We start from the raw sequence: 13101 nt of genomic DNA, 5'->3' as shown, positions 1-13101 counted from the left end.
ACATGTCAGATGGCATCACTGCAAGAGACTCCATAGATCTGGAGGCTGGCAATGCCAGCCATTTCATGATCTTGGTTATTTAGGAGGATGTTTACTGCTTGCTGTGCCCACTGGGGTCTGTATATATCCTATCTCAGGGTGTTAGCCTCTATCTTTCCAGCTATAGCACTCTACAGGCTGCTGCAGCTGGGGAATAAGACAGAGACTGATTTCCCTCTTCTGTAAATGTCGCTAACAGCCCCCGGAAATCACATGAACTGAGTTGGATACAGATTTCCCTGATGTGCGATAGCACCATGGGACTCAACAGAGGCTCCATACCCACATGAACAGCGACTTCACCTTTCCCAGCTGGGACTCACATGACTCATAATAAATATCATGTTCACACACATCCTGCTTCTCTCTTTTTCCCTTTCCTCTCTTTAGAATACACTCCATAACACACAGACCTGAATTTAACTCCCATTGTGCATGCATTATTGTTACAGATATCTTTCCTGCTTTTTTTCAGACTTCCTGCCTTTCAGCAGCATCTGTGCGAAAGCTTGTCAGAAATATCCAATGCAATCAGAAGATAAAAATAGGAAATTCCAACAGATGCGATTGGGAAACGAGTGATTGTGACACTTGTGTTGCACGTAGAGAACTTGTACGCATGTCTTCCTCTCTGTTCCACCCACATTTCAACAACAACTGCTTCTTCTGAGTCATGCACCATATGACACCACACTGTGCACGTCTTCTCTCCAGAAAGGACAAAAACACAGAGCCTGGTTTGTCATTTTCCGGATCCTATCTATGCTACCGCCTCCTGCAGATATGTGGGAGACAAACAACTGCGTAGTAATAATGTTTCATAAATCCAGCCAGTAAAACACAGAGTTCTGAGTCAAGACAGCCAAACTAGTAGCACTCTTGATCAATTTCTGCCGTTACATAACACTGGTGAACCTCCTTCGCAGTTAAGCAACACAACATGGGAATGCCAACATGTGAATGCCAAACACAGTGAGCCTGCAGATATGATTTCAAGCTGAAGAGCTACCTGAGGGGATGGAAGGAATCAAAGGCTTAGCGGAGATTTGAGCGCTGCAGGTCTGTCTGAAACATCCGAATGTCAACACAATTGCCACTGAATCAGGGATTTTCTGCAGGCAGATTGAGATCGACACAATGCAAACAAGCTCTCCAAATCTCTATTTGTACTGTAAATATATTCAAAAGGCTTGAGTCATATCTGGGACTCAAAGATTCAAATTTCTATTAACCATGCTGTGCAAAAGGTATTAAACATCAAGACAATTATTCTGTGGGCTATTGTTGACTTTCTTTTTTCTCACGTAGTTCAGTTCTGATAAGAAGAACCGCATATATTAATGATAAAAAATTCATAAATCGATCAAATCATTATTATCCTGAGACCACGAGATGTTTTTAGTATCGTGAATAAGCGTCCCTGATTTAAATGACTGACAGAATGGCTTTGAGCTGGATCTCTGGAATTGGTAAACCACTCTGGAACAAAATCCTGAATTTAGCAGGTTAATGGAGATGAGGGAGAAACACGATTTTCAATTTCAGACCGAGGACATATATGCAGATAATAAAAGTATAGCAAGGTATCGGACAAGTGTGTATTTTGTGCTGGCGGAGAAACAAAATCTCAAAACAACAACACGATGCCCTTGAGCATGTTTTAAGTAGATTAGGGGGATCTCAAAGCGTAAATGAGAGCATGTTTCGGTTAAAACTGAATGTTTAGACTGTAATAATTGATCCACTTAAAGACAGAATGTCTTTCTACAATCTCCCCGACACACAGCAGGCAGCCAGCATCAAGAAGATCTGGTGCTTCTTCTTATATCACAGTCTGGGCCTTTGCTGCCTCTCGAGCCCCTCACTCTGCCTTTGACTCTCTTTTCTACCGAGGTCTTTCTTGGTATTCTCCTCTGGATCCGCATGTCATCTCTCTTCCAGTTTGACTTTTACTTTCCTGTCACTTCATGCACTTTTTGAATATTGCACATAGTTGGTAAGTGTACCCTCTACAGATCTGTCTACGCTGCATCTTGTGCTTGTTAAAACATGTAATGGAATCTGCCAATAGAGGAGTGCATCATCTCGGAGTGCATCTTACAGGAAGGCAAATTAAACACACATGAAATTGCTTTGTAACTTAAATCTGTTGAGTAAAAATTGGAATTATCTGTCAAGCACATATTCGTTGAGTCCTTTGGAACATGAATACATTTCATCCGTATGACTTATGACCTCTGATGCTCTTTGCACTTAAACAGCACAAATATGTAAATGAGGAACTGTTAATCTGTCTTGTTTCTGCTGTATGAGGACTCTCCATATTGTTTTTTATGATTGAAACTGAGTCTTTTAGATTGAAGCATGCAAAATAAATCAAAATGTGCTGAACTGAATGCACATAAAAACAAACTTTCTGCATACGATGGAGTAATATACTGTATTGGGAGAGAGGTGGCGACAGAGATGGGGGAGAATGGAGAAGGGGTCAACACATTCATATACATCTCTTTCCTTCTATCTCTGATTGATGCACAATTTACAATTCTGATCACATCGTGCCAGCTCCCCTGGGAGCCTGTCTAGCAGATGCACCTTATGGAAATGAGGATCTGAGGTTATATATGTACATATATACATACCGTATATATATATATATATGTACATACATATATGTATATACACATATACGTGAGGTGGAGGCAGAGTGGTTCGTGGTTGTGTGTGTTTTATATGTATTTGTTGGGTTGGGGGTTTGACCAGAAAGCTAAAAGCAATAATTTATCTTTTTAATTGTGGCGAAGCCCCCGGTTCCGTACCACATACAATACATTATACCCCACATTAAGTATGTATGTATGTAACATTTAACTCCACAACATGTTGGTTCACGTCTTTAATTCAAAGGCATGTGGTATCGCCACAGTGAACAAACTGGTCTTTAACTCCCAGTGAGAGGTCAGAATGCACAGCGTCTCTGATGAAAGAGCCCAGCATGGCTCGCTTTAGCCCAAGAAACTGCAGAGACACACTCAGGGCATGACCTCCTCCCAGGTCTCTCAGGGGGCGTGTTGCCCTTGCAAAGCATCTTTGGCCGACTGTTCATTGTAATGAGGTGCTCTGCAGGATGAACTGCTAATGCTGGGTCCCACAGGGACCGGCTTGCCACTTGTTCAAAGCAAAGAAAAACAAAATCAGCTTCAGACAATCTTGATGAAACAGTGCGCTGGCGTCGCTCTCCCACATTTAACATCAGCATTCCCTCGCTTGCCATCCTCTTCGTCTGTCTCACTTGTTCCCATTGAACCCGTAAACACTTTTTTTTTTTTTTTGCCCTTTTTCTCTACGTTCTCCCTCTCAGCATCACTTGGCCACTGAGGGTGGTTACCATGGTAACACCACCCACAGGAGGCTACCTTCTCTGTTACCGTAGCAACCGGTTCCCTACAGAATCTCAAGCATGTCACTCTCTCTCTCTCTGTCTTATCAGTCTCTCTCTCGCGCTCTCTCTCTCTCTCATGAAAGAGTCCCCATATGTTCCACTTTCTATCTGCGTCAGTCCACTGATTGCTGGCTTCATGGTTGGTTAGCTTTCCTTATCACTGTCTGTTGATTGTTTACGCGCCACTTAAATTTCTAAAGCAATACTGTGCCTTTCTCCGTTGGGCTTTAGAGCGAGCACGACCGTAAATCTATATTGTAGAAATGGTGTTGCTATCAAATGTTGTTTCTGTGTCCAAAATGTCTAATTATAAAGCAGTGCAAATGACAATAAATTTAATGAGTAAGAGCTGTATCTAAAAGTACAAATGTGACTCCAAAGGTATTAATATAATTCACAACATTATTGTAAAATACAAGTCATATAGAAATAAGTAATTTAACATGAAAGATGGTAGACATAATGCTGGCTTTGGCTTCTCACATGTGAAGATCTACCACTGTTTCTACGTTTCGTATGACTCTTTGGGGTGGCCTGATGTATTTTTAATCGCTACATTGATGTCCAGGACATTGTGATGGCCATTTTCCTCTGATAAGATTCTTTCATTCAACAATTCTACAGAAAAAAATTTACAGAATTATGAAATGAGAAAATGTTATAAATATAGTATAATATAATATAGGATATAGGATACATCGATGGTATTAACAACATATATAAAGTTAATATAATATACCATATTTCACAATATAGCTTAGAGTACTAATGCACCACTGTCAGTGACAGCATTGAATTGTATTCTTGCACTCTTTGTAAATCTCAATGTGGTGACTCAGTAGCTGACTAAATGATTGGTCACATGCTCCTCTGAGGGTTCCTGCGCTTCAGGGCTGCACAGCCTGCGTGTTACAACACAACTGATCATCTCTAATCAACTTCACCAACTGTCTGTCCTTCAAAGACTTCCTTTAAGTGCACTCATACCCACTGTTACAAAATATGGGGTATGTACAGATTTGAATCATCTGATTATCATCGGCCAAGTTGTACATGATGAATCCTCTCTCAAGTGTCTGTATGCACGGTATTCAAAATAAGCACTTTTACATTTCAATAGAAGTAGAAAGCAGTTTAACAAATCAACTGACAACAAATAATAACGATGACAGACATGTCCTATCTTGCTTTGGCCCTCTCACTGAGATTGTGCACTTAATTGTAGACCGGGCCACTCTGGTGAGATAATGCGTGCGGGCTGCGCAGTCTGCCTCTGCTGCAGAATCACTCAGTAGATTAAATATTGGTGTTATCTCATTTCCTAAGGCCATGAAGTCTCCACAGAGTGAACGATTGAAGGGAAAGTGGTTTAATCATTAAGACAATCGTACAAAAGACCCCTCACCGGGGCCTGGAACCTCCATTTGTGCTTTGTGTCATTATTACATTCTTTTTCCAAACAACTGCGATAGACTTTTGCAAAGTATCCAATATGTCAGACGAGCCTGTGCGAGTATTGGCTGTTAGCTGGCACAGCTTGGCCTTGGCAGGCACAATGACCCTCAGCTGAGTAAAGAATGGAATTATATTTGTCTTATTGTTGAAGATTGACAGCAGCCACTGCAACACCTGAGTCTCTTTATCATCTATAGCTGCTTTTACTGCCACCTGGCTTTTTAATGCGCAAGTCATATACTGTATAAAATAGAGGCAGAGTCGATTGCAGCCAGTCTTTGGAGAATATAAGATGGATTTGCTGAATACTGAGCATCGAGTCAAACGCTGTGGGAACATTTTGTCTCAGGGGAGGGGAGGGCATATTTGAGAGTCCTTTGCTGGAAATGTACACTCCCCTACAATATATTCCACCCAAAAACACTTTAACACTGGTAAATAAACAACTGAGGGCTATGCTTTCAGTTGCATCAAATTTCACTTTCAAATATAAAACAAAAAGTGTCCCATTGAAGAACTCATTGAAAGTCCAATATTCAATATTAAGCTAACTTTACTGGTTACACATACACCTCTTAGCTGAGAGCAACATGTTCACGTCAGTTGTCTGGGATTGTTAAGAAGCATTCTGGGAAAAGTAGGAAGTCACTAAAAGATCATTTGGATTTATGTATTCAGGGAAAATGGGTATAACCAACAGGACAATTACAAAACGCACAAATAACATGCTGAACTAAATTGACATTGTATCTTATGGTACATATTGTTGGGAACCTATTGTTCATATTGTAAGAATATCTGATGGTAACACTTTTGTTTAAGTGCATTAGTAAGGTGGAGCAACAACAGAGAAGCAGCATGTGCAGATAGAGACAGTTAGAGTCAGATGTCTGAAAATATCAAGAATGAAGGAACAAAAAAATTGCAAGAAGAGCAAAGTGCGCGATGAAGGGTGAGTTCGGAGCATGAATTATTCAAGAACAATCAAAGAACACACAAGGAAAGTGGAAAGATGTCACTGGCCACTGAAAGCTGCTGAGGCAGATGGAGGAGCAGTGTCTGGGAGAGTGGGTAGGGGAGGGGCAGGGAGTGCCTTTGGGATGTGGCAGGGGAGGCTGGGGCGTACACAGAGAGGAGGCAAGGAGGAGGCAGGCGTGGGGATTTTCTTTTGTGTTCTGTAGAGCAAGGGTGGGGAGTGGACCTGGAGTGTGTAGCATGGGGGGTAACAAAAAACCAAGTAGCATGAAGAGAGAGGGCTCGCATCGGAGCGTTGAGAGGGTGCGTGACAAGTGCCAAAGCCCAGTAGACAAGCTAGAGCCCAGACCTTTCCACGGCCTTCAATAATTGATGCAGCTTCTGCAGCTTGCCATCTTTATAAAGCAGCAAGTGTGTGGTGAATGTGTGTGTGTCTGTCTGTATATTTCGGAGTTATCTGTGTGAGTGTGTGACCTAATTGTGTGTACGGGAGCGATTTCTATCCATCAGCAACACTACCTTTGTTTCATTTGGATTAATGTCTTAGAAATGAGCTTTTAGTCCTTCTGATATTAGCTGTCTGTTTTGTAGCCAATGCAGTGCAAATGATGGCAGAGCGAAAACGACCTGGCAAAAAGTGTATCCATTCCCCTCCGTAACAGCTCCCAATGTTCTCCTGTAGAATTTGAATACTGGCCCAATCAGTCTAAGTGGACTCAACGACCTCAGACTCTCTCAAACCCTGCATCCACGGCCGTTAAGGAACATTTTCCAGTCCCTCTTTCATACAGCTCAGTGCTCCACTCTGGCCACAGGGTTTTTCTTGCCTCTGCCCCTCGTCTCATTTCAAGGCCACCTGTGAATACATGTACATGACAGAGATTGATCTCCCTGCTCTCCCAGCTGCTCGGGCTGAGCAGCAATAGGGCTGGTTCCCTCCATTAGCATGCACTCCTCCAGCCTGCAACCCACATAACATTCTACATGCTCTACATCACTTTCACTCCCTATCCTCCCTCACCCTCTCCTTTTCTCAAATCATTCGCCATGCAAGGGCAACCCCCCCCCCCCCCCACCCCCACTTCTCTCCAGCAGCCCTCAATCCCTTTCCAGCTGAGACACATGATTTGAAATATTTCAGAAAGGCCAGAAGACAAGATTGAATCATCTAAACCAGGAGGTTTGGGCGAGTTTCCCTGAATCTATCAGGAGGATGCTGTGCAAATGTGCAATTAATGTATTTTCAGCACAAAAGCTGCATTTCCATGCCTGGAGACACAAACACAAATGCATACTTCATCCGCACTCTAAACGACCAGCAGCGATAATATAAATTAAAACCGCCGAATAACCCTCTGAATGGCACAGCACGAGGCACTGTTCAATGTTGTCGATTGCAAGAATAGCGAACAGAATACGTTAATATCACTCATTAGTCTGGCACCTCTGGTAACAGCTCAATTTCTCGGGCTCCTTTCCGCAGGTACAGTGTAGCTCTCATTTCACAGTGACTCTGCAGGATTTAATCTTGGTACTGTGAGTGTGCTGCGCTTCAAATCCTTGGAAAAGAAAGTCAGATACAGAGAACAGGGGGAATAACGTGATAAAACAAAATGGTATGCTTTATACCCACTGGCACACAGATATAGTAGAGAATAGCAAGCACACAGGGGTCCATTAGTGGAACCCGATTATCTCTTGGCTCTAAAATTAATTAATTAAGGGAGTGTAAGGCAGGGTGTGTGCTTGTGTGTGTGTGTTTGAGAGAGAGAGAGAGAGAGAGAGAGAGAGAGAGAGAGAGAGAGAGAGATCTGGTTTTCTTTTTGTCTTGTTTTTTTCTAACAAATCCTCTTGTGTTACTGCATTGAGAGGCAGATGGGGGTGGGAGGTGATTGGATCTGTATGGCTGTATTCCAGCACAAGGCCTGAAATTGCTGTTGGTGGGGATCTGGTGTTGGAAGAGGGGGGGGGGGGGGGTTACACAGCGACTTTATGACTCACCATTTTTATTTAATTCTTCAGTCATAAAACCTGCGTCCTATCCTTCAGCTCGTGCTTCCATTTTCTCTCCCTGCCAATCCTCCTTTAAGCTTTATGCTGTCCCAGACCTTCTGTATAAAAACCTGCAGATGTTTTTGGGTCTGCCACTACTCTTCTTTCAAAGCCTCTCTGTACTGGAAAGATCAGGTTCACACTGCAGTCATTTGTCTTGATAAATACAGAGCTGGTCGACTAAAGCTGAGCACACCTGTAGCCCTTAGCCTCCCTTTTTTTTTGTCAAAATGGCAACACACAAACACAATCTTTGTCTGATTGCTTTCATAAATCAGATCTTCCTGTTTGGGGTTTTGTTGTAGCATATACTAAGCTCGCTAGCTTTAGCCTGGCTTTATGTTTTGTTGGTAAATGAGTATTCGTAATACCATTGTGATTCCCTAATGTTTGTGATCTTAAAGAGCAGGCCCGGCTGGTATAGGATTATACATTGCAGGATGATATGAAGTTGTCAGCTGTTAAAATATTGAGCCAAACCATTTCTGCAATCGCTGTCTTTTTTAAATTGTGCTGTATTAGATCATCGTAGGCAATTTTCCAATCAGTTACCAGGACTTCTTAATGACTACAGCATATCTTTTTTATTTGTTTTGCACCAATGCGATGAGGTACTTTGATTTGGTAGATTATTTAATTTCCGGGATTAGCCAACAACAACAACAAGACATCTCTGTTTTATCAGTTTAACAGTTTCTCCATTGATTTCCCAGAAAAAGGAACAACATCATGATAGGGCTGCTTGATGTTGATAAAATCTTCTAAAATGGTACAAATAATGTCATACCACAATAAGAACTGACACAATAAGTCGATTAATCAATTATCAATGAAAATATAAATAATTATTAACCATTCTGACAAACAAATAGTAATTTAAGTAACATTTTCTGTGTTTTTTACTCTTTTCTGATAGTGAACTGAATACTTATAATTTTACTTATATTTAGGATTTGGAGTGTTGGTTGGTTGTTAGTTGCAGCGCAGATCACAATATCTACTATAAACACATTGTGACATAACATTCATTTAGAACTACACAAATAAAATACCTGGAAAACAACTTTGATTTTATGATCTATAGATTCCATAGAGTAGCGACTGTGGCTGAGTGGAGAGCAGGGCCGTCCTTCAATCAGAGGGTCGGCGGCTGCTCAGATCAGAGGGTCGCATGTCGATGTGTCCTTGAGCAAGACACTTAACCCCAAAATTGCTCCCGTAGCTGTGCTACTACGGTGGAGAAATGTGATAGAATCTGAATCGTAAGTCGCTTTGGATCAAAGCGTCTGCTAAATGACTGTAATGTAAGGTAATGTATACACATACAGCAACATACAGATGAACAGAAATCTTCATGCATGCACACATTCGTCCCAGCTCACAACAGTGTCGGCGAGGCAGGTTGTTCAGGACTGCTGTTGCAGCGGTAACAAAACTCCTGCTGAGGCGAGCTGTTTTCCATCTAACTGTTCTGTGTCTCCGACTAAATGGCAGTCATGTGAAGTTTGAATACACCCAAAGCTGTTCAAGGGAAAAATGATATTTTATCTCACAGTATTGTTACATCACTCACCCCTATATTATTATATGTATCAAATCATAATGTTATTTACTGTGATGTGATTTCCACATTGCTCACTCCTGTTGAAGATTCAATAATTTAAAGACTGTCACACAAAACCCACCAAATTTGATTTCATCTAAATGTCCTGTGCTCCATGAATGTCAGACCACGTGATTAAGAAGTGTAAAGGCTGCACGTGAAGGTGGTTGTTTCTGTCATCTTTTTAAGAATGACCTTTTGTATCAGAACTGTTCCGCGTGTCAGTTAGCTTGATGCTCTGGTTGCAGCGACAGTAAATGCTGTTGCAGCTGAGATACCTGGGAGGCCATTACTGGACTTGACTCAGGTGACAACCTGGCGTCAATGTGTCTGTCCAATCAGAAGACAGGATGATGCTCAATTTGTATTTCAGATACAAATGATCATGGCTTCACGAATCCAGAACACTGTGTGGACATTTAATTTGATTATATTCTGATTATGCATTAAATATCGCACGATAAAAGAGAGAATTAATCCAATTCGCACATTTTAGCTGAGTGAATGTTGAGTAAATGAAGGGATGCAGACAGTTGTATTGGGTCTAATACCACAGTGTAATCCAGTCAGCCAACCCTCTCATGGGGTAATCTTCAGTGTAAACCTTCATGGGCAGGTCTCCTTGTATGAAGCTAAAGCCTGTTCCTCAGCATAGCAGTAATCCCAGTAAGGCTCTTAGAGAAGTGAAATTATTTCAGAATGAAAGGAGAGGCATTATGACTGTTACTGTGGAAGATGGCTAATAAATAAACATCTCTCAAAGCCTCTTAGGAACTCAGGGAGATCTTGAACGAACAGTCAGGATGCTCAATATTCTATCTCCGACACTGCGGCTTCATTCACTCTTCAATTCCAGGTGGAACAGTATACGTTTGACCTGAACCATAGCTCCAGCTTGGACGTCATGACTCATCCCCCACCTCCCCCTTGCCACACTCAAGCTCACATCCAGCACCACCTTGCTCCTGCACACAAATGCCCGTGCTCCAACATGAATTCATGCCTCAGGTCTATTACGGGGGGTGAGTCCATCAAACTGTGCGTCTGCTGCAAGACGTGATGAGACAGGCGGGAGGTGGAAGCAGCTGACGGGCCATTGATCTGTCGCTCTCTACCAGAGACTTTCACTATCTCCTCGCTACCTATTGATGGAGACAGATGCCAATAGGATGACCTGTACCTCTCATTGGTAGTGGACTCTGTATCGCACTCTATGGCCAATGATATATCAAAGTCACCCCCCTCTTGGCCGATCAGTTTATTCACATGCATTTTCACGGCAACAGCATTTAGAAATAGAGGTATTTGAAAGAAGACCATCCACTGGAAATCGGACGTTGCCTGATTCACGGTGAGATTAAATTGGGACTTTCTCTAATCTATTTAGTGTGCTGTCATGAAGACCAAATGTAACACAGAACAGCAATTGAATATGCATGACTCCATCCTGCTCCGGAGCTGCACCACTCCTCTAAAGGACGGATGCATGCTGATTTCTTCCTCTGACAAGGCCAGATGGGACGCAATGAGTAGGGGATATGATCTCCATCCTTCAACAGAGCAAAGGGCCTTTGTGACATTTTCCATTTCAAATACAGGCCCAGACTTGATGCAGTGAGCAGAGTACACTTTAAACCACATCTCTATGAAGCCTCTCATATTTACGTTCTGGAATATCAGCTTCCACACATGTGTTATTGCTGCATTTGCATTTAAAACCCCCCTCACTATCCCTGCATTTTCGTTGCCGCTGTGTGCCATTACTCTTGTTGACACAAGCCAGAGCGCGAGGATGCATTTACAAATTAAACCTGCCCTAGATAAGGCTGCGTGTCAGCAATACGGAGATAGGGGCAGCTGTGTGCGTGGCATGTGTGATGTCGACGTGAACTATAACACAACCACATCGACATTTATCTGTACAGACAGCAATATTGCAATGCGCCATCGAAACAAATGGTTCAGATTGCTCTTACCTCGACGTTTCCCCACACGCAGTAGGACAACACAGCCATCAATATAGGTATTGCGGTATGTCCCATTTTATCTCCTTCTTTTGTCTCTTTTTTATATTTTGTTAAATAACTTCCTCCAACATACGCTGTCTGTTACATCAGCAGAAGTGATGGACACTGCGTTCGTCTGCGCCTTCCTGCGATATCTCCTGCGTCTGCGTCCTGCTCGCTCTTGCCGACGGGCTCTCCAATGGCAGACTGGGATTTTATGTGGATGAGGCGTGACAGAACCAAGCCCTGTTTCTGCGGGTATTTATCACAGAGTTTACTCATGGCGTCCTCGCGATGGATTAGGGAAGAGAGACATCTGGTGGTGTTGGATAGAGAATGCACGACAGGAGTCGCCTGCTGATTTTCTGCGTCTGTTTAATTAAAGGGAGAATCTACCATGAAAATGAAATGAACATGTTGTTTCAAACTGGGCAAACAGACTGACTGTATGACATCCCATGGGGAATAGTCGTTGATACCATAATAATAAAACTGCTAAAGATCCCTCCAACACAACATTTACAAAATAGACTAATAAATAGCTCAATTACCGAATTAAATATTCTTAATAAAGCTGCACCTGCACACGCTGAAGCCCCCCTAAAATGTTCTTCAGCCCCCCCCCAAATAATTTGTCATTATTGGATTAAAAAAAATATATATCTTTTTTTTTTTGGTGATGTCCTTAAATTAAACTGTTGTTTCTCACATGGACAAGTTATTTATAACTCTAACATGCTACATATGTGCGTGCGTTCTGGTTTGTATGTTTTCTCCCCCTTCAAATTACAATCCAATAGCCTATCATCATACTTCACGATATAAAGTTGACACTGTCAGGTCCATTCTCCAGCCATTGTGGGCATCCTTTTAAGAATCAGGATTTGGGAGTGACGTGGATATGAAAGCGAGTTTATCAGTCTTTCCTTTACAAGCAGGACAATTATTTCTCTCTTTTTGAGAAAAGTTCATATTTGTGTTGTCAAATTTCACTATGACCCTGAAATTCTGTCTCTTGTGTTATCATATACTGAATGCAAGCAAAACCACAGAGCAAAATCACACTCTTTCTGATTGAACCAATCTATGAACTGTCTATATCCACGGCCCCAAATGGGCCCCCAAAAAGAATTGCCACTCTCCTTGGGGCTAAGCCCCCCCTTTCTTTGAATCCTAGAAACGCCCCTGCACTGAAGAGCTTATTATATTGGATCACCCGCATCACCCTCTCCACCATCTACTGCAGGGACACTTTCTCCAACGGACTCATCCAGCGCCACTGTCACAGATACAGGAGAACATTCCTGCCCCTGCTATAAGACTCTATATAAATCACCTCTGGTCAGAGCATCCTTCAATTGACTACAACACCGCTACACTGTTGTTCATTTAATTTAATACCATTCAATTTTATTTGTAGACTGTACATTTTTTTATTTTCTTTAAATCTGAAATTTACCCAAAAAACTGTAAAGCATCACTAGAATGTTACTTATTCCAAGATTTGTTTTACACTTATTACTGTCAAA

General features: G+C 42.0%; 1 protein-coding gene across 3 annotated transcripts in view; it reads right to left on the bottom strand.

The window, feature by feature from the left end:
* Positions 1-11748, bottom strand: part of aplp1 (amyloid beta (A4) precursor-like protein 1) — a 30746-nt gene extending 18998 nt beyond the window's left edge. For all 3 annotated transcript variants that reach the window (XM_079275230.1, XM_079275231.1, XM_079275232.1), the window contains exon 1: positions 11543-11748. In XM_079275230.1, the coding sequence (XP_079131356.1) occupies positions 11543-11608 (66 nt within the window). In that variant the 5' untranslated portion in view covers positions 11609-11748. The remainder of the gene's footprint in view (positions 1-11542) is intronic.
* Positions 11749-13101: the final 1353 nt, after the last annotated feature.

The sequence above is a fragment of the Melanostigma gelatinosum genome (assembly GCF_949748355.1).
Source record: "Melanostigma gelatinosum genome assembly, chromosome: 9".
Lineage (NCBI taxonomy): Eukaryota > Metazoa > Chordata > Actinopteri > Perciformes > Zoarcidae > Melanostigma > Melanostigma gelatinosum.
This window is presented reverse-complemented; position numbering and strand designations above follow the sequence as displayed.